At 42.6% G+C, this 24037-nt stretch overlaps 3 protein-coding genes across 3 annotated transcripts in view; 1 reads left to right on the forward strand and 2 right to left on the reverse strand.

Moving 5' to 3' along the window:
* The window catches only part of phgdh (phosphoglycerate dehydrogenase), a 29570-nt gene extending 25640 nt beyond the window's left edge, over positions 1 to 3930 (reverse strand). Inside the window, exons 1-2 of the mRNA XM_067987511.1 lie at positions 3697 to 3930; positions 530 to 681 (exon numbers count right to left, since the gene is read on the reverse strand). Of these exons, the coding sequence (XP_067843612.1) occupies positions 530 to 681; positions 3697 to 3831 (287 nt within the window). The 5' untranslated portion in view covers positions 3832 to 3930. The remainder of the gene's footprint in view (positions 1 to 529; positions 682 to 3696) is intronic.
* A 9241-nt stretch (positions 3931 to 13171) lies between these two features.
* phospho2 (phosphatase, orphan 2) lies at positions 13172 to 19620 on the reverse strand. Its single transcript, XM_067987513.1, has 2 exons — positions 19335 to 19620; positions 13172 to 15112 (listed from the first exon to the last, which is right to left on the reverse strand). Exon 2 carries the CDS (start codon positions 15093 to 15095, stop codon positions 14367 to 14369), a length of 729 nt encoding a protein of 242 aa, XP_067843614.1. The 5' UTR covers positions 15096 to 15112; positions 19335 to 19620; the 3' UTR covers positions 13172 to 14366.
* Positions 19621 to 19740: 120 nt separating this feature from the next.
* The window catches only part of cfap210 (cilia and flagella associated protein 210), a 57177-nt gene continuing 52880 nt past the window's right edge, over positions 19741 to 24037 (forward strand). Inside the window, exon 1 of the mRNA XM_067987512.1 lies at positions 19741 to 19930. Within this exon, the coding sequence (XP_067843613.1) occupies positions 19864 to 19930 (67 nt within the window). The 5' untranslated portion in view covers positions 19741 to 19863. The remainder of the gene's footprint in view (positions 19931 to 24037) is intronic.

The following is a 24037-nucleotide window of genomic DNA, read 5'->3' on the forward strand; positions in this document are numbered from 1 at the left end:
AACATATCAACAGTAGGTGTGTCAGAAGACTTGGATGTATTTAGCAAGTTGCAATGATTTTCAGTACTCCAAGGGTTAATATGTGGATCTGGAAGCAATCTTTCCCTTCTCATATAATCGCCTCCTAATAACTTTTCAGTAAAAGTTTTAATAAGTCTTTGTTATATTGAATAAAACCAGTCTATTACATAAGCAGCACCTAGAATACAAAATTGACAAGATTTACTATGCTTCTTTAAGTTCCTGAGAGTATAAAATATTTTTTCTTCAGAATTATGATAAAATTTAGCTAGTTATTATTTTAGTTATGACATGGGCAAAGCAGTAAAATAAATATCCAAGTAATTCTTCAAATATTCTTGACAGTTTTAAATATGGCTAAAAATAAGGATATTAATCACAATTTAGATGTTAAAAACAAAATGCATTTTTGTATCTATTACTGCAAAGTCCCTGCTCGGGCAGATGCTTTTCAAGACTCTTTTGCTCAGCATATTTGAAGTTTTAGATTTGATTTCATTATTCATACTTCATAACAATGATTCCATTCCTCGTTGAAGCATCTATGTCCACATTATCCACTCCAGTTCCAGCTCGACCTATTATCTTCAGATTCTTTGCAGCATTTATGACATCAGCAGTAACCTTTGTTCCAGAACGGATTATAAGCCCATCATAGTCCTAATAATAAAAATAATAGAAATGCTATTGGAACTACCATTTGATTCTGTATTTTTTTACTGAAAGTTTGCCAAATGGTATTGCAGAGGCCAGTTTTCACATTTTTTCTGCAACATTTTAAACTGCATTGTAATTTCAGAGGTTTTTTTTTCTTATTCGTTCACTGGATGTGGGCGTCGCTGGCAAGGCCGGCATTTATTGCCCATCCCTAATTGCCCTCGAGAAGGTGGTGGTGAGCCGCCTTCTTGAACCGCTGCAGTCCGTGTGGTGACGGTTCTCCCACAGTGCTGTTAGGAAGGGAGTTCCAGGATTTTGACCCAGCGACAATGAAGGAACGGCGATATATTTCCAAGTCGGGATGGTGTGTGACTTGGAGGGGAACGTGCAGGTGGTGTTGTTCCCATGCGCCTGCTGCTCTTGTCCTTCTAGGTGGTAGAAGTCGTGGGTTTGGGAGGTGCTGTCGAAGAAGCCTTGGCGAGTTGCTGCAGTGCATCCTGTGGATGGTGCACACTGCAGCCACAGTGCGCCGGTGGTGAGGGGAGTGAATGTTTAGGGTGGTGGATGGGGTGCCAATCAAGCGGGCTGCTTTATCTTGGATGGTGTCGAGCTTCTTGAGTGTTGTTGGAGCTGCACTCATCCAGGCAAGTGGAGAGTATTCCATCACACTCCTGACTTGTGCCTTGTAGATGGTGGAAAGGCTTTGGGGAGTCAGGAGGTGAGTCACTCGCCGCAGAATACCCAGCCTCTGACCTGCTGTCGTAGCCACAGTATTTATATGGCTGGTCCAGTTAAGTTTCTGGTCAATGGTGACCCCCAGGATGTTGATGGTGGGGGATTCGGCGATGGTAATGCCGTTGAATGTCAAGGGGAGGTGGTTAGACTCTCTCTTGTTGGAGATGGTCATTGCCTGGCACTTATCTGGCGCGAATGTTACTTGCCACTTATGAGCCCAAGCCTGGACGTTGTCCAGGTCTTGCTGCATGCAGGCTCGGACTGCTTCATTATCTGAGGGGTTGCGAATGGAACTGAACACTGTGCAATCATCAGCGAACATCCCCATTTCTGACCTTATGATGGAGGGAAGGTCATTGATGAAGCAGCTGAAGATGGTTGGGCCTAGGACACTGCCCTGAGGAACTCCTGCAGCAATGTATAAATAACGATTGTTTAAATAGTTGGACTTACTTCAATACAGGTAAAGCAAAATTAAAGTTTGGTATTGTTAAGCAGCTGGTCCTAGTCATTTTTCACATATTCAAGTGACAGTTAAATGTTTAAATGTTTCCAGCGGCAGAAGGGTCGGTAACCAAAGGACACAGATTTAAGGTGACCGGCAAAAGAGTCAGAAGCGACGTGAGGAAACATTTTTTTTAACGCAGCGAGTTGTTATGATCTGGAATGCACAGCCTGAAAGGGTGGTGGAAGCAGATTCAATAGTAACTTTCAAAAGGGAATTGGATAAATACTTAAAGGGGAAAAAATTACAGCGCTATGGGGGAAAAGAGCAGGGGAATGGGAATAATTGGATAGCTCTTTCAAAGAGCCAGCACAGGCACAATGGGTTGAATGGCTGCCCCGCCTCCTGTGCTATACCTACTATGATAAAGCAACAGGAACAGTTAGGGCACCATTAGCAGTTCTTACGACCCTGCAACACCATACATATTCATTGGCAGGTGTGCCAAAAGTCAAATAATGAAATTGGAAAGAGAAAACAAGAGGAAAGAAAATGGAAATAATAAAAAAGAAAAAGAACAGGAAAGAAAAATGAGGCACAGTGACATGATGTAGTGGTACTGTAGGTTGATTCTTCAACTGCTTCTGCCAGGGAGTGGGAGAATTTGGGTACTTTCGGGGTGGGGGGGGGGAGCAATAGACAAATCAATCTTCTTGCACATTTAACAGTCAAGATAACATTAACAACTGTCTCGGCACAATTCACCTACCCACCTAATCGAAGAATAGTGCGGGGAAAGATAAAATAACAATAGAAAAATGGATAAGAAGAGAATGAAGAGAGCAGATAAAGATAAAGGAGTGAAACAGGATAGGAAGGCAGGCGCATTTCCTGGAGAGATTGACAGTAAATTATGGGGCATATGGGATTGGCATTACTCCATTTTTTTGGAAGTTCAAAATGAGAAATGCACGTAAACAGCCTCTAACTATGTAATCTTTATAACTGCTGACTGGGAGAAGCTGCCATATTAAAATCAACTTGTAATTATACTTCTAAGATTTTGAAAAGAGAGGTTAAAAATGTTTCGGTTTACTTCGCTTTGATTTGGATTCCGACAATAGAAAACATGCTTTCAATAAATCATTCGACAAATACGCAACGAAACTCGGAAGACTTCCAAAAACTCAACAGTACATGTTAGAATCCTCGGCTAAAACCACTTCAGAATTACCGAAAGCACTGTTGTGTATTTTTTTTTAAAGTTCAGAGTCTGGTTTTAATTCGCAATGAATGTTTTAAAAAAGTAATACATACTGCAATAGGTTTAAATATATATTTTTAAAACCTTTCGATCCAGCCTATATTTACAAGAGACCAAACCATTGCTCCCCCGCCAGTTTGCGCTCTGTAACCTCTCGGCGTTGTTGCATCAGAAAAGGTGAGAGATCCTCGAACAGGGATCCGTGCCACAATGTAACAGTTACGGATTGTATCCCCCCCCCCCCGCCCTCCCCAAATAAATGTATCTCACAACAAGTTTCCGTACAACTGCTTCAATGGTTCGAGGCTGCGCCCACATCCGATCCGATTCCAGGTCTAGTGTTTACTTCCATCACATAAATGGAGGATGAAAAAACAAAGTTGTATTTTCTCCACTGCTGTCTTTAGATTAATTTAGCAATACCAATATATCCCCACCCCCCTCCCAACTCAATGCCTTCGGCATTATTAACACCGCACTGCTTGAACACACCATGTCTGCAACAACCTGAGCCTCCATCACAAGACCCGCACTCACTACTTTAACTATAAGATTTTAGGAGTTTGAATAATACCTTAATTTCAGCTAGCAGTTCATTCTTGGTCATACTTTTCTTCTCGACTACGTTGATGCCATTTTCTTCTAGAATCTTCTTGCAACTGGCATCTACACTTTCACTGATGAGGAATTTACGAACTGAAAAAGCCATCTTTCTTTCTTTCTTTCTTTCTTTCCGGCTATTTCCTTTCTAACTTTGACTTCGCGGGAGCAAAACTGAACACGTGGTCACCGGTCCTGACTTTTAAAAGCTGCATAACCCCGCCCTTTGCCAATTTATATAAAGTAATTCCAAAAATTCAAACACGTAATTGCAAATCAGCAAATCGCGAATGAATATGCTGATTTGAAACGTGACAGTGCGATGGTAATTTATATATTTTGTTTTTAAACCGCAATTTGCAGAAAATAGTGCATAATTTCTGTGTTAAAGGTGCAAGGTTTTCAGAGAAATTATGTGAGCACAGACATAAACTGCGAGATTCATTAAAAGCAAATCAGCAAGACTTGTCTTAGCTGTGTAAACTGTGTGACTTTATTTCTGTAGAACTCCTTTCCTACAAGTTGGATGTTTAGTGAAGTGGAAAATTGAAAACAAAAAGTAAAAGCTGTGTGTTAGTGTTATTGAAGACTATCTGGCCCTTAAGTAATAGCATGAATAAGTTCCCAAACTGTTGTCAGTTTGCCAGTCTCCTGCTTGGATACAACCTTTATGCAAATAACATAATGGTGATGCAAGTAATAAAAAATCTTACTGTACCAGAACCATTGATGAAACAAATGAACATACAAATGAAGGATCTACACTGTGCAGAATGCTCCGACCACCTTTAAAATTGTTCTTAATAATGTATCACACCACTGACTGCATTGTAGAGATAATCTTGCTCGTGTCAAAACTATCAGAATTTGACACAGTCCTGATGAAAGCCTTGCAACCGGTTTCTGAAGAGAAGGCCCTATTCCTTTGAAGTCCCACTTGACAGACAATTTTGGAGTTAGGAGCTGCCGATTCTGAGGATAAACAACATCCTTCTCCAAGTTCTTCAGTGCCCATTGAGATATGATGTGGAGATGCCGGTGATGGACTGGGGTTGACAATTGTAAACAATTTTACAACACCAAGTTATAGTCCAACAATTTTATTTGAAATTCACAAGCTTTCGGAGGCTTCCTCCTTCCTCAGGTGAATGTGGAAATGAAATCCTCGAACCTTTCGCATTTATAAATCACAGAACAATACCTGGTGATTACAGATAGTCTTTCCAACTGCCCGTTGCCAAGGCAATCACAGTGTGCAGACAGAGAGGTGTTACCTACAGGGCCACCGAATATACAAACAACCAAAAAAAAACAGAGAGAGAGGCAGAAACATAGAAACATCCGGAAGGAAGAGAAAGACAGCAAATGACCCGTTATATTAAAAACAGATAACTTTTGTTCACTGGTGGGGTTACGTGTAGCGTGACATGCGTTTTTTTTTGGTTGTTTGTATATTCGGTGGCCCCGTAGGTAACACCTCTCTGTCTGCACACTGTGATTGCCTTGGCAACGGGCAGTTGGAAAGACTTTCTGTAATCACCAGGTATTGTTCTGTGATTTATAAATGCGAAAGGTTCGAGGATTTCATTTCCCCATTGAGATAGAGGCTGGAAGCTCTGTAGTGGTTAGATGAAATCTCATATATAAGTTTTATGTTGCAGATGCTGGTCTAGGTTTAGTATTACAAAGAGAGTTAGCAAAGCCTCACACTTATTACTTTTGTATTTCTGAGCAGGTGTAAATGTTCTGTATTGAAGAGAAATATGCTGTATTGATTTTCCAGTACAGTCTACTTTTAATAAACCTGATTTGTAGTTTATAGCTGAAGTTGCACGGTGTGATAGATTGTTTTATCTTCTGCATTTATTAAACTAAAAATGGTAGCAATGGTTGTTGTTCGACCATAGGGCTTTGCTACATTACCAGATATTGTACATATAGGTTACATTCTGTTTCATAGAGAGTGCCTACAGCCATATGGATCCCACTATCTGGATTTTCCCTCCCTAATCCTCTCTACCTTTCTCGTCTTAAAAACCTTTTCAAAACCCATCTTTTTGATCAAGCTTTCTATCACTCCTCCTAATTTCTCCCTTCCTGGCTCGATATCAATTTTCCTTGTGCCTATTTGTAAAGCACTGTGGGACATTTTTTTGCATGAAAGGTGAAATATAAAGGCAAGTTGCTGTTGCTGTCTTATCCTAGCCCACTGACAAGCTGCTTTTTTAGGTCTACAATGCATAAAAGTGATTAATGTTAGAATGACATTTTCAAAAGATACCGTCCAACAATCCTCACATTAATTGCACATGTTGTTTGTGCAGCTGTGAGTATGTCTATGTGGCAGCCAGTGAGAAAGGGGGAGGGGAGCAAGACTTGACAGAATGACTGGAGCCACCAGCCCCTTTCTTGGTGCATAAGCATAGCAAGACACATGCAGTGTATGCAATTGTGTACACTTTTTAACTGTATGAGGCACCAAAATCAACAATACTCCACCTCCACTCAGCTCCTCAATGCTGTTATCATGCTGTTCCGGGAGTGAAATGCTACCAAGAGTCCAAATTCTTGTGTTAGTTTTGCAAGGTGAGGAAATCCCAATTACAAGAATTGCCAGCCACAGCAGCATTTCATCCCTAGAGCAGCAGGAGCTAAGAAGAAAGAAAGAACTTGCATTCACAGAATGCCTATGATGTCCTCAGGATGTTCCAAACCACTTCACAGTGAATTTACTTCTTAAAAGCATAACTGTTGTTTTGTAACCAATGTGCAAGGACCCACAAACAACAAATGAATGAATAACCAATTCATTTATTTTTCGTGGTGTTGGTTCAAGGATGAATATTGGCCAGGACATCAGAAGAACTCTCTGCCACGGGATCTTTTACGTCCATCTAAACAAATAGACAGCACGTAGGAACAGGAATGGCACTTAAAGTGAAGGGAACAGGAAGTGACAGTAGGAACTAATGGAGGGCCAAGGAGAGGAATGCAGATGACAGCATAATTGAGGCAGTAAAGTGACAATATGAACTGGAAAGGGAGGAGAATGCTTCTGTGAACTGAGGAAGAAGAGGGAGAAGAATGCCAATGTAAACTGGAGGGAGGAGAGGGTTTGAGGGGGAGAATGCCCCTGTTAATAGGTGAGGGGAGAGGGTGAGGGACAGTAGTGAGAGGGGGAAAAGAGTGACAGTTGAGGTAGTCTTTGGGGAAGTGATGGTCTAGTTGGTCTGTTCAATATAAATACACCCAAACGTCCCTTATTTTTCCGATAATTTTTCAAATGAAAATATATCAATTTTTTTTGTTCGTTCATGGGATGTGGGCGTCGCTGGCAAGGCCAGCATTTATTTGCCCATCCCTAATTGCCCTTGAGAAGGTGGTGGTGAGCCATCTTCTTGAACCGCTGCAGTTCGTGTGGTGAAGGTTCTCCCACAGTGCTGTTAGGTAGGGAGTTCCAGGATTTTGACCCAGCGACGATGAAGGAACAGCGATATATTTCCAAGTCGGGATGGCGTGTGACTTGGAGGGGAACGTGCAGGTGGTGTTGTTCCCATGTGCCTGCTGCCCTTGTCCTTCCAGGTGGTAGAGGTTGCGGGTTTGGGAGGTGCTGTCGAAGAAGCCTTGGCGAGTTGCTGCAGTGCATCCTGTGGATGGTACACACTGCAGCCACAGTGCGCCGGTGGTGAAGGGAGTGAATGTTTAGGGTGGTGGTTGGGGTGCCAATCAAGCGGGCTGCTTTGTCCTGGATTGTGTCGAGCTTCTTGAGTGCTGTTGAAGCTGCACTCATCCAGGCAAGTGGAGAGTATTCCATCACACTCCTGACTTGTGCCTTGTAGATGGTGGAAAGGCTTTGGGGAGTCAGGAGGTGAGTCACTCGCCGCAGAATACACAGCCTCTGACCTGCTCTTGTAGCCACAGTATTTATGTGGCTGGTCCAGTTAGGTTTCTAGTCAATGGTGACCCCCAGGATGTTGATGGTGGGGGATTCGGCGATGGTAATGCCGTTGAATGTCAAGGGGAGGTGGTTGGACTCTCTCTTGTTGGACATGGTCATTGCCTGGCACTTGTCTGGTGCGAATGTTACTTGCCACTTATCAGCTCAAGCCTGGATGTTGTCCAGGTCTTGCTGCATGCGGGCTCGGACTGCTTCATTATCTGAGGGGTTGCGAATGGAACTGAACACTGTGCAATCATCAGCGAACATCCCCATTTCTGACCTTATGATGGAGGGAAGGTCATTGATGAAGCAGCTGAAGATGGTTGGGCCTAGGACACTGCCCCGAGGAACTCCTGCAGCAATGTCCTGGGGCTGAGATGATTGTCCTCCAACAGTCACTACCATCTTCCTTTGTGCTAGGTTTTTTAGTCCAGCCACTGGAGAGTTTTCCCCCTGGTTCCCATTGACTTCAATTTTACTAGGGCTCCTTGGTGCCACACTCGGTCAAATGCTGCCTTGATGTCAAGGGCAGCCACTCTCACCTCACCTCTGGAATTCAGCTATTTTGTCCATGTTTGGACCAAGGCTGTAATTAGGTCAGGAGCCGAGTGGTCCTGGCGGAACCCAAACTGAGCATCGGTGAGCAGGTTATTGGTGAGTAAGTGCTGCTTGATAGCACTGTCGACGACACCTTCCATCACTTTGCTGATGATTGAGAGTAGACTGGTGGGGCGGTAATTGGCCGGATTGGATTTGTCCTGCTTTTTGTGGACAGGACATACCTGGGCAATTTTCCACATTGTCGGGTAGATGCCAGTGTTGTAGCTGTACTGGAACAGTTTGGCTGGAGGCGCGGCTAGTTCTGGAGCACAAGTCTTCAGCACTACAGCCGGGATGTAGTCGGGGCCCATAGCGTTTGCTGAATCCAGTGCACTCAGTCGTTTCTTGATATCACGTGGAGTGAATCAAATTGGCTGAAGACTGGCTTCTGTGATGGTGGGGATATCGGGAGGAGGCCGAGATGGATCATCCACTCGGCACTTCTGGCTGAAGATGGTTGCAAACACTTCAGCCTTGTCTTTTGCACTCACGTGCTGGACTCCGCCATCATTGAGGATGGGGATGTTTACAATTGTGAAGTAATAAAGTGTTTAACATGAACCAGAATATACCATTTTTAATGTAAAACTTCAACATTTTCCAGGGGGCACAAGTTTCCAGATCCCTCTAAAAATGTGTACTTTAATGGACATGGGTGCCATTTGAAAGAAGTATGTACAATTTTAAATTTGTTGCCTAAGCCCCCTTTTTGGGGAGATTTGCAGCTTCATAATGCTTTTATAAGCAAGGTTGTCCAGGGTAGGCTCCTCTAAGAAAGTCAAGAGCTTTTAATTTTGAGGCATCCTCCTGTTTGTGTCTGTTCTCTTGTGGTAAGGTGCCATTGTGTTGTACAAGCAGACAAGTAGTCTTGACGTGATTCAAGCTGAAGGAACATAGTTATAGAAAGCACAGTTACAGACATCATGCTGCCGCCCATCCTGGCTGTCATTATGTGACCACGCATGATGCAGCTAAATTGTGTTACACCCATTTATCGGTGAAGCACTTTGAACACGTGAGTGTGCCAAGATTTGCAATTGTAAATTACAGCTATAGTATGTGTCCTAGAGTTATGCATGTTCAACAATAAAAGAGCTGTAAGGTTATGTAAGGGCTTGGCACGGATCAGCAATAAATGTGCACCAGGTGCCTGGCAACACTTTGTGGCATGAATATATGGGACATGAACCTGATAAATGGAACAACTGATTACATTCTATCTTCTTTAAGGTGTGCCATCCTTTTCTGTGTCTGTTCCAATGTCTTATGGGTACTGCACACAACTTTGAGCCCTCCTCCTGCCAGGCATGTTGCCTTGCTACCCTCTGGGGCAGATGCCCTGGAATAGTAAACAAGATAACCCTTCTTCCATCCATTTCATGCAGCAACACCTCCATTTTGCTAGCCATCAAAAAGAGGGTTCAAGTGCTGTGCCATTCCATCACCAGCTCACATACAAGGTGTACTACCTGCATTTTAAATGAGCCAGCTAATGGGTATTGCTAGCCACCTTTTTTTGTCCCAAACTATTTTTATAAGGCTCAAAATTTTATTTAGAATATTAACAACTTTTACTTTATTTAAGAAAATAGATAAATAGACTTTAATATATTTATTATTGCTTATGTGGATAACATCCTACTTTATGTTACTAACCACACCACCTCATTAAAAAGAGAGTGATTTAGAATTCCAAAGGCACACCTGTAAATAGCACTGTCAATGGAAAAAAATAGGATACTGGATCGTTAAACCACGCCCCCACCAGCTAAACAAGTTTTCAGACTCCGTGCTGCCACCTCTTCTGCTGAGGAAGTTTTCAGGTTGGCTGAGAGGATATGGACTCCATGCCCAGCCATGGATCGTAGGACTTGCAAAATTTCAAGTTATTATTCATGAAGCTGGGCTGCCCAACAGTAGTACCCTCTTCATATTCAAAGATCTGAAGGAATTTGAGATGTACTTGTGGTTTCTTGCCTACCTGTAGGAATCTGGAGGTGCAATTGTTGAGGTCTCACAATTGCTGGGCTGCTGACAAGTAGCATCTGAGACACAGGGGAGTACATTTATTCTTATTGTGTTTTCCCTCCCCAGGAGTGATATAGGTAGATTGTTTGTCTATGTCTGCTTGAATGATAGCTGTGGTGGGAGAGGAGTATTTGTTTTATATTGGTCACTGAATTTGGGGTTACATTTACCCCCTTAGTATTTGAAATCTGACTCTGAGCACTCAAACAGATGTGTGTATATGGGGATGTCCTGTGCAAGCGATATTCCCTGTGTTTTGCTGTATTTAAATTTGCATCCTGACAGTCAGCCAAACTCCTTGATCTTCTGAAAGATGCAGGGAAATGCAGGTGGTGTTAGTTACATAAATTAGGATGTCACCTATCCCAAGTGCAGAGCTGCCAAAAAGGGCACATAACCTTTGAGCACACAGCACTCACCCTCCATCTCGTGCTCACAAATCTACCACCCCACTCTTAACGTTGATGCATAAACCCCACACTCCTAGGCAACCAAAGGACGCCCTGGAACAAGGCAACCCTCCTTCCATCCACTTCATGCAGCAACACCTCCATTTTGCTAGCCATCAAAAAGAGGATTCAAGTGCTGCGCCATTCCATCACCAGCTCACATACTGGGTTTACTTATTGTAGGTGTGATTACTTCAAGGAAATATAGATATGATTTAGGCGTCAGCTTTGGCCTAATGGTAGAACTCTGACTACTGAGTCAGTAGGTTGTGGTTACATAAGAACATAAGAGATAGGAGCAGGAGTAGGCCATTTGGCCCTTCGAGCCTACTCCGCCATTCAATGAGATCATGGCTGATCAGATTCTGGCCTCAACTCCATTTTCCCACCTATTCCCCATATCCTTTGACTGCCTTGCTGATCAAAAATTTGTCTAACTCAGCCTTGAATATATTCAATGACTCAGCCTCCACCCTCTTTGGGGCAAAGAATTCCAAAGGTTCACAACCCTCTGAGAGAAGAAATTTCTCATCTCCGTCTTAAATGGGCGACCCCTTATTCTGAGACTATGTCCCCTAGTTCTAGATTCCCCTATGAGGGAAAACATCCTCTCAGCATTTACCCTGTCAAGCCCACTCAGAATCTTATATGTTTCAATAAGATCTCCTCTCATTCTTCTAAACTCTAGTGAGTATAGGCCCAACCTACTCAATCTTTCCCCATAAGAAAACCCTTCCATACCCGGAATCAACCTAGTGAACCTTCTCTGAACTGCCTCCAATACAAGTATATCCTTCCTTAAATAAGGGGACCAAAACTATACACAGTACTCTAAGTTTGGTCTCACCAGCACCATGTACAGTTGTAGCAAGACTTTCCTGCTTTTATACTCCGTCCCCCTTGAAATAAAGGCCAATATTCTATTTGCCTTCCCAATTACCTGTATGTTAACTTTTTGTGTTTCATGTACGAGGACACTCAAATCCCTCTGTACTGCAGCATTCTGTATTGTTTCTCCATTTATATATTTTGCTTTTTTATTCTTCCTACCAAAGTGGATGACTTCACACTTTCCCACATTATACTCCATCTGCCAAATTTTTGACCACTCGCTTAACCAGGCATTTTGTGTCCTCCTCACAACTTAGTTTTCTACCTATCTTTGTATCATCAGCAAATTTGGCCACAGTACACTCGCTTCCTTCATCCAAATCATTGATATAGATTGTAAATAGTTGAGGCCCAAGCACTGATCCCTTCTGCACCCCACTAGTTACAGATTGCCATCCTGAAAATGACCCCTTTATCCCGACTGTTTTCTGTTCGTTAGCCAATCCTCTATCCATGCTAATATATTACCCCCAACACCATGAGCTCTTACCTTGTGCGTTAACCTTTTATGTGACACCTTATCGAATGCCTTTTGAAAATCCAAATACACTACATCTACTGGTTCCCCTGCTCGTTACTTCCTCAAAGAACTCTAATAAATTTGTCAAACATGATTTCACTTTCATAAAACCATGTTGACTCTCCTTGGTTCAAGCCTCACTTGAGACACGAGTACATAATCTAGGATGAGGGAGTGCTGCACTGCTGAAGATGCCCTCTTTTGAATATGACATTAAACCAAGACTATGTCTGCTCCCACGATGTATGTAAAAGAGCCCATGGCAGTATTCAAAGACAAGGGGAGTCCTATTGTCCTGGTCAACATTTATCTCTCAACCAACATCACTTAAACTATCTGGTCATTTTCTCATTGCTGTTTGTGGGACCTTGCCATGCACAAATGAGCTGCCACATTTCAACAGGAAAGATTCTTTCTATGCAGGTTTGAGTAGAAGTGAACTCTTTCTTTGTGGGTACATGACTTACCATACATGATTCTTCAATTGTTCTTGCTGTTTGCTCTGGGCAGCCCACATCTGGTACTGAGGTAGGAGGATGCAGTTTAAGTCTACTCTCACAAATCATTGTACTTTCCACATGGGGCACAAACGGGAATTGTAAATATATTCGATCATTAGTTTAGCCTGTAAAAAGTGCTCACTTGTATAGCTTGTAAAAAGTGGTCTAGTGTTCTGCTATTTTCTGTTGCTTGAAACAACAGACAATGTAGTGAGCATCCTACACATTCTCCAGTAAGAAATTTACCAAGATTGCAGCTAATTGTCAGATCCGGGCTACACTAACTCAGTGTGGTAGAGAATAGAGGTTTCAGTTCATGGAAAATATGGACTGTTTACAAGATGTTGTCAAGCCATCTAGTTAAGGAAAACGTGTGTGATTTTTCTTAAAAAGGCCCAAAATGTTGTAACATCTCAATAAAACGAACTTGATCAGATTAGGGTGTGTAAAGTGAAACTGCAACACACTGAATCACAATCTGTTATTTCAGTAGCAGCAAAAACTATTAGAACTCATTCGTATAATTTTTAAAAATTTATTAATAATGTTCTCTCATATTATGCAACAATCTTCTAAAATCCAGTGCATTATTTTTAAATAGTAAACATTATTAAAACACTTCATTAATTGTGCTACCCAATTTTTGAAATAAACCATTTGTAGATTAAGTTTGAAGTTCACAAGACAAAAAGGTGTTGAACATGCACACTACGAATGAACATTTCATTTCTGCACAGGCTGACCACTGCTATGGTTCCCCATTGAATTCAATGGGTATAGTAATTTAGGAGTGGCAAGGCATTTAGAAAATTGTCACTAACACAGTTCATTTGGAGATTAAGAGATTCTTCCTTTAAGTAAATTGTATGTGGGATCCTAGCCTGTTGCAGATACACACCATAAAAAGAACCAAGCAGAAAACTCAATGTGGAAAGTTCTTACTATTTCCTTCACTAATTAAAAATACAACGTTGATTCCAGTGCAATTCCTTAGCCATTATGCAATGACTTCCCATGCTCAATTAACCAGTAACAGAATATTTTGGTACCGTTAATTATACATTTATAAACAGCTACTCTATGCCACCACAATTCTCTTAATGAGTAAGAAAAACAACAGTGCAGTACACAAACAACCCACTGAAACGTATCTACTTTTTCATAATGGTAGCAAACTGTGCTTTGTTCCACAATGCTGATGCACTTGAAGTTTAGCAGAATTATCAAACAAGCTTAATTTATATTCAGAGTCCTGAGTAATGCACTATTCTCTACCTGCAAGAGCAACCCTAATGTGGACAGCAGGTAATCTTTTTTTTAATTATTAAAATGTACAAGCACATTACATATTGGAGTGTATTCACTTTAAACATCATTCCAGAATATTCAGGGGGAAATGTCATGAGGTATAATTTAAATAGTGTACTTGCCCAATTCAAATTCCTTTGTTAGCTCTTTAACATAAAAGTCAGACCTTAGGGAAAGAGTGCAATGGCCAAATGGTGTGAAAAAACTAAGTTAATCCACAGCCTCATTATTAGCTACTGATAATTTGCTGAAATTAAAGTGCCCAAGAAAAGTGTTTTAATCGTACAATAATCATAATTCTATGAATGATACATTCTTGAATTATAATCAAATAAAAATAAAATGTGGGCTTAAAAGTCTGGTTTTTGTTTGTGTAGATTTACAAACAAATCTACTGAAGGGATTTCCTTAAGTCTTCAAACATTTTCTCAAATGAGACAGGATTTCTTCACCTGAAGACCATATCACAATTGATGGCTGTATAGAACCAGAGTCTCCATCAACCATTTCATGAATCAGTCTTTCTAACTTGTACCCTTTTCTGACCATAGCAACATCACCCTCCTTCAAACCTTTAATGGGGCACAAGTCATTCCCTCCATCACCAGTATAAATGGTTCTTTTATACTGCACCCCTACTTTAAGTTGATCAGCAACAAAGTCATCTAATGCTTTTTTCTTACAAAGATTTTCAGGGCATTGTGCACAATTATGAGAATGAAAATTCTCAATTGTAAGATGACTTTGTTCATCAAAATTTGCTGGATTTGAAAGAATCCTATTAAATGCTAAGCTGCTATTTGTAGCTTCTAAGATCCAATTGATGAAAATTGTATTAGAATCAGAAATTATTATACAGTCAACTTGATCCTTGATTTGGCAAATGAACTTCAGGAGATCAACCAACCCTGGAACATATGGTATAGATTCCATAACCTGTTTCATTTCAGATTCTTTGATTCCTTGGTCTCCAATGTAACCAAGGACTCTTCTCATGTATTCATTCCAGTGTTTTCCATCATATGTTTTGCGAAGCCAGTGCGGAAGCTTCTTTTCAGGAGTGCAGCTCACAACCCATGTGTCACTGTTCTCATCTACAATCGTGTGATCAAAATCAAAGACGAGTAAACTCTTCATTCTCTGGATACTTTATCCTGTTTTTAAAAACAAGAAGGAAGTGAATGGTTTAGGCATAACTGAAACTCTCACCTACTCATTCCTGTAAGTTATGATGCTGGGAAATTCCACAATAGAAAAGATGAGCAACCTGACACATCCTCCGTATTTTCCCTCTGTGAACTAGCTCACACCGGGAATTTAAAGTTGAAGGCAAACCCATATCCTACTTTTCTAATGAATACTGCACCAGTACACTAATAAATTATGGTTATGCAATAGAAAAGTGGATCTGTTGTGTTTCAAATTATGAAACCTCTATTATAACTTTGTGTGGAATTATAGTGAGGCCAGGGAACTGGGATTTTTAAAAAGGAAGCATGCTATTGTTTGTTAGATTTGTCTTTGTTCTTTAGGCTTGAGAACCTGTTGATAATGCAAGTATACAGACACAGGAGTATAGATGCTAGCTTCAAGGGAAATGGCTTGAGTTTGTTTATATTACTTGCAGACAGGCCTCTATTAGGACACGATGGTTGGATTAAGAGGGAAGAGGGCCCAAATTGTATCAGGCTGGACTGTGCATGTATTTTAAATTCATTACTTTTTAGTATAAGGACCAATAACAAATCAAAATTTCAAAAGAAAATATTTTAAACAAACTTTACAAAACAAAAATGACAGACATTCTTTGGCTAGAAACCAAACAAATCACAGTACTAAAATGTGTTCTACGATCAGTAAATATACAAATATAGTTTTACGGTCAGTAAATATACAAATAACAAATATTTATGTGCCTTATTATATATTGTACACCTTGGGAGAAAGCTGGAAGAGGAATGGAAGAAAGAGAAAATGTTAAAAAAATTAGTGGGTTTCCCGCGCGATCGTAGCAGGCAACCCACTAATTGGAGCCACTTACCTGCTCCTCCGGGTTCCACGCTGATGATCTGCGCGTCGGGCGGGCTGCGCATGTGCAGTAAGATCTGTCAGCTGGAGGCGCTCTATTTAAAGGGGCAGTCCTCCACTGACAGATGCTGCCACAAACAGCAAAAATTATAGCATGGAGCAGCCCCGGGGGAAGGCTGCTCCCAGTTTAATGATGCCTCACCCCAGGTATCATTAGATGGGGTGAGGAGGAGGGGGAGGACAGAGATCTTCCACCCGGCGGATGGGAGGAAGCGGCCTGCCTCTGCCACCAAGAAGGCCTGGCTCGAGGCGGCAGAGGAGGTCACCAGCGCCACCAACATATCGCCCACCTGCATACAGTGCAGGAGGCGCTCCAATGACCTCAGTAGGTCAGCCACAGTGAGAACACGTAGACTTTCCCCTACACTCCGTCTGCCACAACACTGCCCCCACCCCACATCTCCTTCGGCACTGCCAACACTACTCTGTCACATCACCCCTCATACCCACTCAAACCCCATCCTCATCTTACCTGCACCTACTCACCTCGCGAGTACTCACCCCACCACTACCACGCAACCCAATCCTCATACAATCTCATGGCTCTATCCCATACTCACCCTCTCGTGCATCTCTCTCACAGCCAGCCTCACTCAACCTGCCACCACCTGTGCTGCAGCCACAGGGCATGCATCAGATATGTGCAGTAGGCAGCGTAAGGCAAACGTGTCGTGAGCATGAAGGGGATGCACAAGGGTGTTTGAGGGTTTGTCATGGGTGTTACCTATATTGAATTTCAGAACAACTCACATCACATATTATATTGGCACCGCTACTGCCATGTCTCCGCGAATCCTGTCTGTTTTGTGCAATAATGCCCGCTCCTGGGTATCACTATGAGGACCCACCACTGATGCCACCCATTGGTTTACTGCAGAGTGGGTGCAGGTGTATTTGCAGGCCTCTTCTGCGCAGACGACTGAGAGACATCGGCGATGTACCCGGTTGCACCCTGGAAGGATGCGGAGGAGAAGTTGTGGAGGGCAGTGGTGACTTTGGCAGTGACAGGTAAGCAGATGGTGCTGGGGCCAGCCAGGAGCAGCTCGGCATGAAAGAGGCTGCAGATGTCCACAACTACATGTCGAGTGACTCTGAGCCTCCGTGTGCACTGCTGCTCAGCGAGGTCCGGGGAGCTGCGCCTCAGTCTGTGGACCCTGTGGCGAGGGTAGTGCCCTCTGCGACGCATCTCTCTCTGCGGTAGCCCTCCCTCCTGCTGTACAGGTGGATGTGTCACAGCACTCCGTTGTAGAGCTCCACGTGTCAGAGGTGGACGGCGTGGATGGCGAGGCTGGTGATGCTGTTCGCCCACCGAGGAGGTCATGACTGCAGCTACGGCGGCCCCCATCCAGAAGATGTACATCTGAGGGGGTCCGCAAGGTAGGTACATGTCTCCGGACCCCGGGGTAAGTGTGCAGGTTGGTGCCTTTGACCATTAGGAGGAGGGTGGCGGAGGCCAAACTTTGTCCCAAGTGACAGAGCGGCCTCCTGCAATGGCTGAGGGTCTCCCCCCCACTACCTGTCAAATGGACCTTTGCAGCTGCCACAGGCTGACAGCTGCAACACGTCCATTTCAACTGGGAGTGTTTCCCCCAGTGTGTGAAACAGTCCCATGTTTATCTAAAATCACACACAGTCCCTTAATCAGGTCAGTTAATGACCTGAACAAGCAAAGTAAATACTCTCAAGTGGCATCCCGTTGGCTTTAATTGCCTGCGGGATTCCCACCAGCGGGGGCTGCGCACGCACCCCTGCACGGAACCTGGAAGTGGGCGGGATCGAGGCGCGATCCGGTCACGCACCTGGATTTCGGGATTTTCGAGGCCCCCCCGCCGAGAACGCACCCGATGGCGGGTGCTAAAATCGGGCCCTAGGAGTCTAACAAAAAAGCAGCAGAGATCTGAGAGCAAGTCAGCAGCAGTTGATTTGTGGCCCAATTTAAAGTATTTATAAAGAAAAAAAACTCAGTTTATATCTTAACGCCAGAAACCATTTCATATATTATTCCTCATTGTTTAGTTTATAGACTTTCAAATCTGTCCTTAAAATCAGAATTCGAAAAATTGCTCAATCTCTTGACAGCGTTCTATTTGGAGCTCCACTTGTTCCAAAACAACGCTGAATTTCTACATATTGACCTCCCATTCACGCCTTTTGATTGCACAATAAAAAGCTTGTGTCTTTCAATTACTCAAAACCATTTTACTTATGTCCTATGCATGTCTAACCAACAGTTACCACCTCTTACCATTGATGTTTCTATCTTTAGCCCACCTTAATCTGAAAATTCTTGACCTCACTATCTCCTCTGACTTCAAATGGAACTTGCCTATCATCTCCACTGCAAAAAAAATCTCCAAAAAGCATAGTTTCCCCTTTTGTGCCAAACACATTTCCCCCCTCAACTCTTAACTCTATAAAGCACAAGTTCATCCAAGATTTTAATGCTGTTCCTATATCTCTCTCCATTCCTGCATACATCCTCATTGTGCTGAGAGGACGACTCATCGCAATCTCCTACCCAAACTCAATCTTTCTCAGGACATCAAAACTATGCTGTCTTCCCCGTCTTTCCTTCTTCCTACAATCTTCAGGCTTTTAAAATAAAGTTTCTATCCAATTATCTCAGATTCTCTTATTCTTTTCAACCTTGCTGGTATCCTGAAATAATAATTGTTACTTAATAAAAACTATAGCGGTCTTAGGGATATATTTTTAAAAATTTATTGTCTCTGGCTGGTAAACATTTACAAGAGAATTTGCAGCTGCAGATTCTTCTGTAAACATCAAAAAAGTAAATATTTCTAGTGCCGAGTAATGTCAGTAGAGCATCTCAGCCCCATTCAGCCATGTGCTTTTTTTTGCAGTTTTCACAGGAAAGCACTGGTTGACACCATTATTGGTAATGTCATTTACTATTTTTCCTGACAATTTGCCAGATCTTCAAATTATTCCTAATCGTTGTTTTAACCAATTTACACCAGAAGATTGACAGATTAATTCAGGAGATTTCCCTAATCGTTTTCCCAAATATTTCATATTGGATTTGGGCACACTTCTTTCCAACCTGCTGACTCTAAGTAGGCCCAAAAGAGGACAGAGTCTCAGCATTCATGTACAGATTTACTGAAGGGACCAAGTGTAAAAATAAACCTGCAGCACAGAGTATAAACTGTTAATAACCCGACCGATACTCTACCGTCTGCAGCGACCTTTGGCGCTCACTTTCTTTTTTTGCAGCAAGCTTTTTCTTTCATCTCCTCAAATCATAAAAACATTTAACTGCCGTACCTGCGGGGGATTGTCACCGCTCAGATAAACGACAGTCCAGACGGGAGATACCTCTCCAACTGTTCATGTCCAGAAGACCTTCATTTAACACGAATCCTTCATTCAATGTCACAGGGCCGAAATTACCACGAGCTCAACGTTGCTGGGCTGTCGGAAGTGGCGCGGCGCGGCGCTGCACTCTCACATGCCTCCCAGCGGCGGCGCTATACAAGCGCCTGGAGTGGCCGGGCCCGGCTCGGAACACTCGCACGTGCCGCGAGACTCCGGTTAGTGTTCGCGCCACTTTACGCAATAATCACCGTCTCCAATGACGGCACCGTAACTCCGCCCACCCGCCAGTTGCCGGGTAACTAAAGAACACATTCGGCGGGGGCGGGGCGCAGTATCTCGCCCTCCTCAGACTTCTGGTGCTGTTGCTGGGCAACGGTAGAAAAACCGTCACAGGGCTGCTCTGAGCTGAACGAAATAAGCGATTAATGTCCGCGTTCGGAAATTAACTTTTGATACATGTTTTTCTTTTCTTAAGCAAATGGCAGCAGCTACAACCTTCACGCCTCCAAACAGAAGACCGATCAGCAATAGCAGGCGCAGTTCTAGTAAGTTTTTTTAAGTCAAAGGGCGCACTGTCATGTTGCATTTACACTATAATTGTAGCATTGATGCTAGGTGGCTTGAGTTGGCACCGATCCAGGAGTGATCGTGTATTCGGCGCCCGAAGCACTGTTGTACATTGGGCATTATAAGAACATAACAAATAGGAGCAGGTGTAGGCCATATGCCCCTCGAGCCTGCTCCAGCATTCAAGCAGATGATGGCTAACTTTTAACCTCAACTCCATTTCCTGCCCTATCCCCAGATCCCTTGATTGCCCTAGAGTCCAAAAATCTATCTATCTCAGCCTTGAATATATTCAACGACTCAGCATCCACAGCCCTCTAGGGTAGAGAATTCCAAAGATTCACAATCCTTTGTGTGAAGAAATTCCTCCTCATCTCAGACTTAAATGGCCTACCCCACATCCTACAACTATGCCCTCTAGTTCTAGACTCTCCAGCCAGGGGAAACAACCTCTTAGCATCTACCCTGTCAAGTCCTCTTATATGTTTCAATGAGATCACCTCTCATTCTTCTAAACCATGGGGCATTGAGGTCCTGGCGTGTGCTATCATGAAGTGTCTGTGGCCCAGAGAGCGCGTGCATGCATCTATCGTTTCACTGGGCTCATTAAGGTCCTGAAAATTATTTTAATTAATTGCACCAGGCTTTAGGGGTGAAGGACAACAAATAATAGTTTTATTTGCATATAGTTGCTTAAGAACCAAAAAAATGATGCTATTTCTACAATATGCTTTCCAGTATAACAAAACAAGTAATAAAAAATGTTTCTGGAGGTAGGTTTTGCATTCCCTCAAATGCTTCGTTTGAGTTAATGTTATCTAACAATGTTCAGTAGACTTCACTATGTTATTCGATGTTAGTGGGCCAGTAGTTGTACTTTACTCAAATTAATAATTTTATGGCCAGTGACATAACCTGAAAAAAGCATTGAGGGAATGCAAATCAACCTCTAGATGGAGTTTGTATTAGTAGATTTGTTGTACTGAATCTGTTGCATATAAACAGGGCAGTTGTGGAATGAAAATTGCAAAAACAAAAAAAGTCGACTTACCACTAGAGGTTTGCCCATTGCAATTTTCGGGCAGACCTCGGTTTGGGCAGCCAGCATTCCCACTGGAAACAGTCGGGGGCCAAAAAGGAGTAAACTGCCATTCTCAAGACATCTAATGCCATTTTTATCTTAACCCATGCTGCCACTTCCAGCATTATTTAAAGGGATTACAAATATGTAAACAGAAAAAGATTAGTGAAGACAAATGTAGGTCCCTTACAGTCAGAAATGAGAGAATTTATAATGGGGAACAAGGAAATGGCAGAGCAATTAAACAAATACTTTGGTTCTGTCTTCACGGAAGAGGACACAAATAACTTCCCAGAAATGCTAGGGCACCAAGGGTCTGGTGAGAAGGAGGAATTAAAAGAAATTAGTATCAGTAAAAAAATAGTGCTGCAGAAATTAATAGGACTGAAAGCCAATAAATCCCCAGGGCCTGATAATCTGCATCCCAGAGTACTAAAAGAGGTACCCATGGAAATAATGGCTGTATTGGTTGTCATCTTTCAAAATTCTATAGATTATGGAACAGTTCCTGCAGATTGGAGGGTGGCAAATGTAACTCCACTATTTAAAAAAGGAGGGAGAGAGAAAACAGGGAACTACAGACCAGTTAGTCTAACATCAGTAGTAGGGAAAATGTTAGAGTACATTATAAAGAATGTGATAGCAGGACACTTAGAAAATATTAATGGGATTAGACAAAGTCAACATGGATTTATGAAAGGGAAATTGTTTTTGACAAACCTACTGGAGTTTTTTGAGGATGTAACTGGTAGAATAGATAAGGGAGAACCAGTGGATGTGGTGTATTTGGATTTTCAGAAGGCCTTTGATAAAGTCCCACATAAGAGGTTAGTGTGCAAAATTAAAGCACATGGGATTGGCAGTAATATACTGGCATGGATTGAAAATTGGTTAACAGACAGGAAGCAGAGAGTTGGAATTTTTCGGTCTTTTTCGGGGTGGCAGGCAGCGACTAGTGGGATACCGCAGGGATCAGTGCTTGGGCCGCAGCTATTTACAATATATAACAATGATTTGGATGAAGGAACCAAAGTTTGCTGACAACACAAAACTACGTGGGATTGTGAGTTGTGAGGAGGAAGCAAAGAGGCTTCAAGGTGATTTAGACAAGTTGAGTAAGTAGGCAAATACATGGCAGATTAAGTATAATGTGGATAAATGTGAAGTTATCCACTTCGGAAGGAAAAACAAAAAGGCAGAGTATTATTTAAATGGTGATAGATTGGGAAATGTTGATGTACAAAGGGACCTGGGTGCCCTTGTACACCAGTCACTGAAAGTAAACATGCAGGTGCAGCAAGCAGTTAGGAAGGCAAATAGTATGTTGGCCTTCATTGCAAGAGAATTTGAGTACAGGAGCAAGGATGTCTTACTGTAGTTATATAGGGCCTTGGTGAGACCACACCTGGAGAATTGTGTGCAGTTTTGGTCTCCTTACCTAAGAAAGGATATACTTGCCATAGAGAGAGTGCAGCAAAGGTTCACCAGACTGATGCCTGGGAATGGCAGGACTGTCGTATGAGGAGAGATTGGGTCGATTTGGTTTGTATTGACTCGAGTTTAGAAGAATGAGAGGGGATCTCATTGAAACGTATAAAATTCTGACAGGGCTAGACAGAATGGATGCAGGGAGGATGTTTCCCCTGGCTGGGGGGGGAGGGTCCAGAATGAGGGGTCACAGTCTCAGGATACGGGGTAGGACATTTAGGACTGAGATGAGGAGAAATGTCTTCACTCAGAGAGTGGTGAACCTGTGGAATTCTCTACCACAGTGGAGGCCAAGTCACTGAATATATTTAAGAAGGAGATAGATATATTTCTAGACACAGAAGGCATCAAGGGGTATGGGGAGAGAGTGGGAATATGGTATTGAGATAGAGGATCATCCATGATCATATTGAATGGCGGGAGCAGGCTTGAAGGGCCGAATGGCCTACTCCTGCTCCTATTTTCTATATTTCTATGATATTTGCTCTCAGCTAAAATGCTACAAAGGCTTGGGAGACGTTTTGCTGGTATTAGACAGTAGTTTTTGGCTACTTAGATGATTGTAGTGGCTGTACAAACTCCTGAACTCTTAAGAAGCTTCGAGAAATGCACTTTTTTCGACATTGAGGTCCTTTTGTCAATTTCACTCCAGCTGAAGGAAGAGGAGGAGGAACATCAGCAATAGCAAGAGGAAGGAGCAAACAGAGCTATTGCTGCAGGGAGACCAGTTGGAAGGAGGGCTGCTCATGTGAATGCTTACTGTCATAACAGAGTGTATAGGCCCAGAACAACATAGCTGCACTTCTGAGAGGCCGTGCAGAAGGAGACTGTGCTTCACGAGGGGGGCTGTCACTGAGTTATGTCGCAAACTGCTACAGCTAGCATTGCATTGTCAAGGGCACTACATTCCTGAATCTCTTTGATATCAGTAACATCAATGGGCCAAATCATGCTGGAGCGGGGCATCTCGTGGCATGTGCCATTAGATGGACCTTTTCCTGCACCTTTCAGGTCGAATATAATTTGTGCCGTAACTTGCTGGAAGTGCAAGCTGATAACGCACAGCAAGGGCAACGGGGCATCTGGGACCTTAGTGAACAATGGGACCAGCAGTGTATCTCCTTAACCAATGAAATTGAAGGATTGAGAAAGAAACAGAGGAATGGTGGGGAATCAGAGTGGGTGAATTAGAGTCAAATCAGGTACAGAGGGGGAAATAAAGAGAGGGAAGGAAAGATTGGTAAAAGAGACAAAGGAAAAGTAAGAAAAAAATTAAATTTAAAATTCTTAAAATCTCTAAGAAGAATTTACTACATGCAGGAATGAGACTCAACAGTTTAAATTGTTCCCTTTCTGGGCCAAAGAGATTGATTGGCATTGCATTAACAATTATCACGTCGTTAAAAGGAACTTACGCTGCTAAGTACGAGCCCTAACTTTCTGCAGCGAGTTTAACGGCAAGTAATGTGCCAATGCAGCAAATTCTTAAAAATAACGGGAAGGGCCATCTACCGTT

The sequence above is a fragment of the Heptranchias perlo genome, chromosome 7 (genome assembly GCF_035084215.1).
Source record: "Heptranchias perlo isolate sHepPer1 chromosome 7, sHepPer1.hap1, whole genome shotgun sequence".
In the NCBI taxonomy this organism is placed as follows: Eukaryota; Metazoa; Chordata; class Chondrichthyes; order Hexanchiformes; family Hexanchidae; genus Heptranchias; species Heptranchias perlo.

What these genes read in the sequence shown, in the direction of transcription:
- phospho2 (XM_067987513.1), bottom strand. Translation starts at nt 15,095, where the DNA reads ATGAAGAGTTTACTCGTCTTTGATTTTGATCACACGATTGTAGATGAG.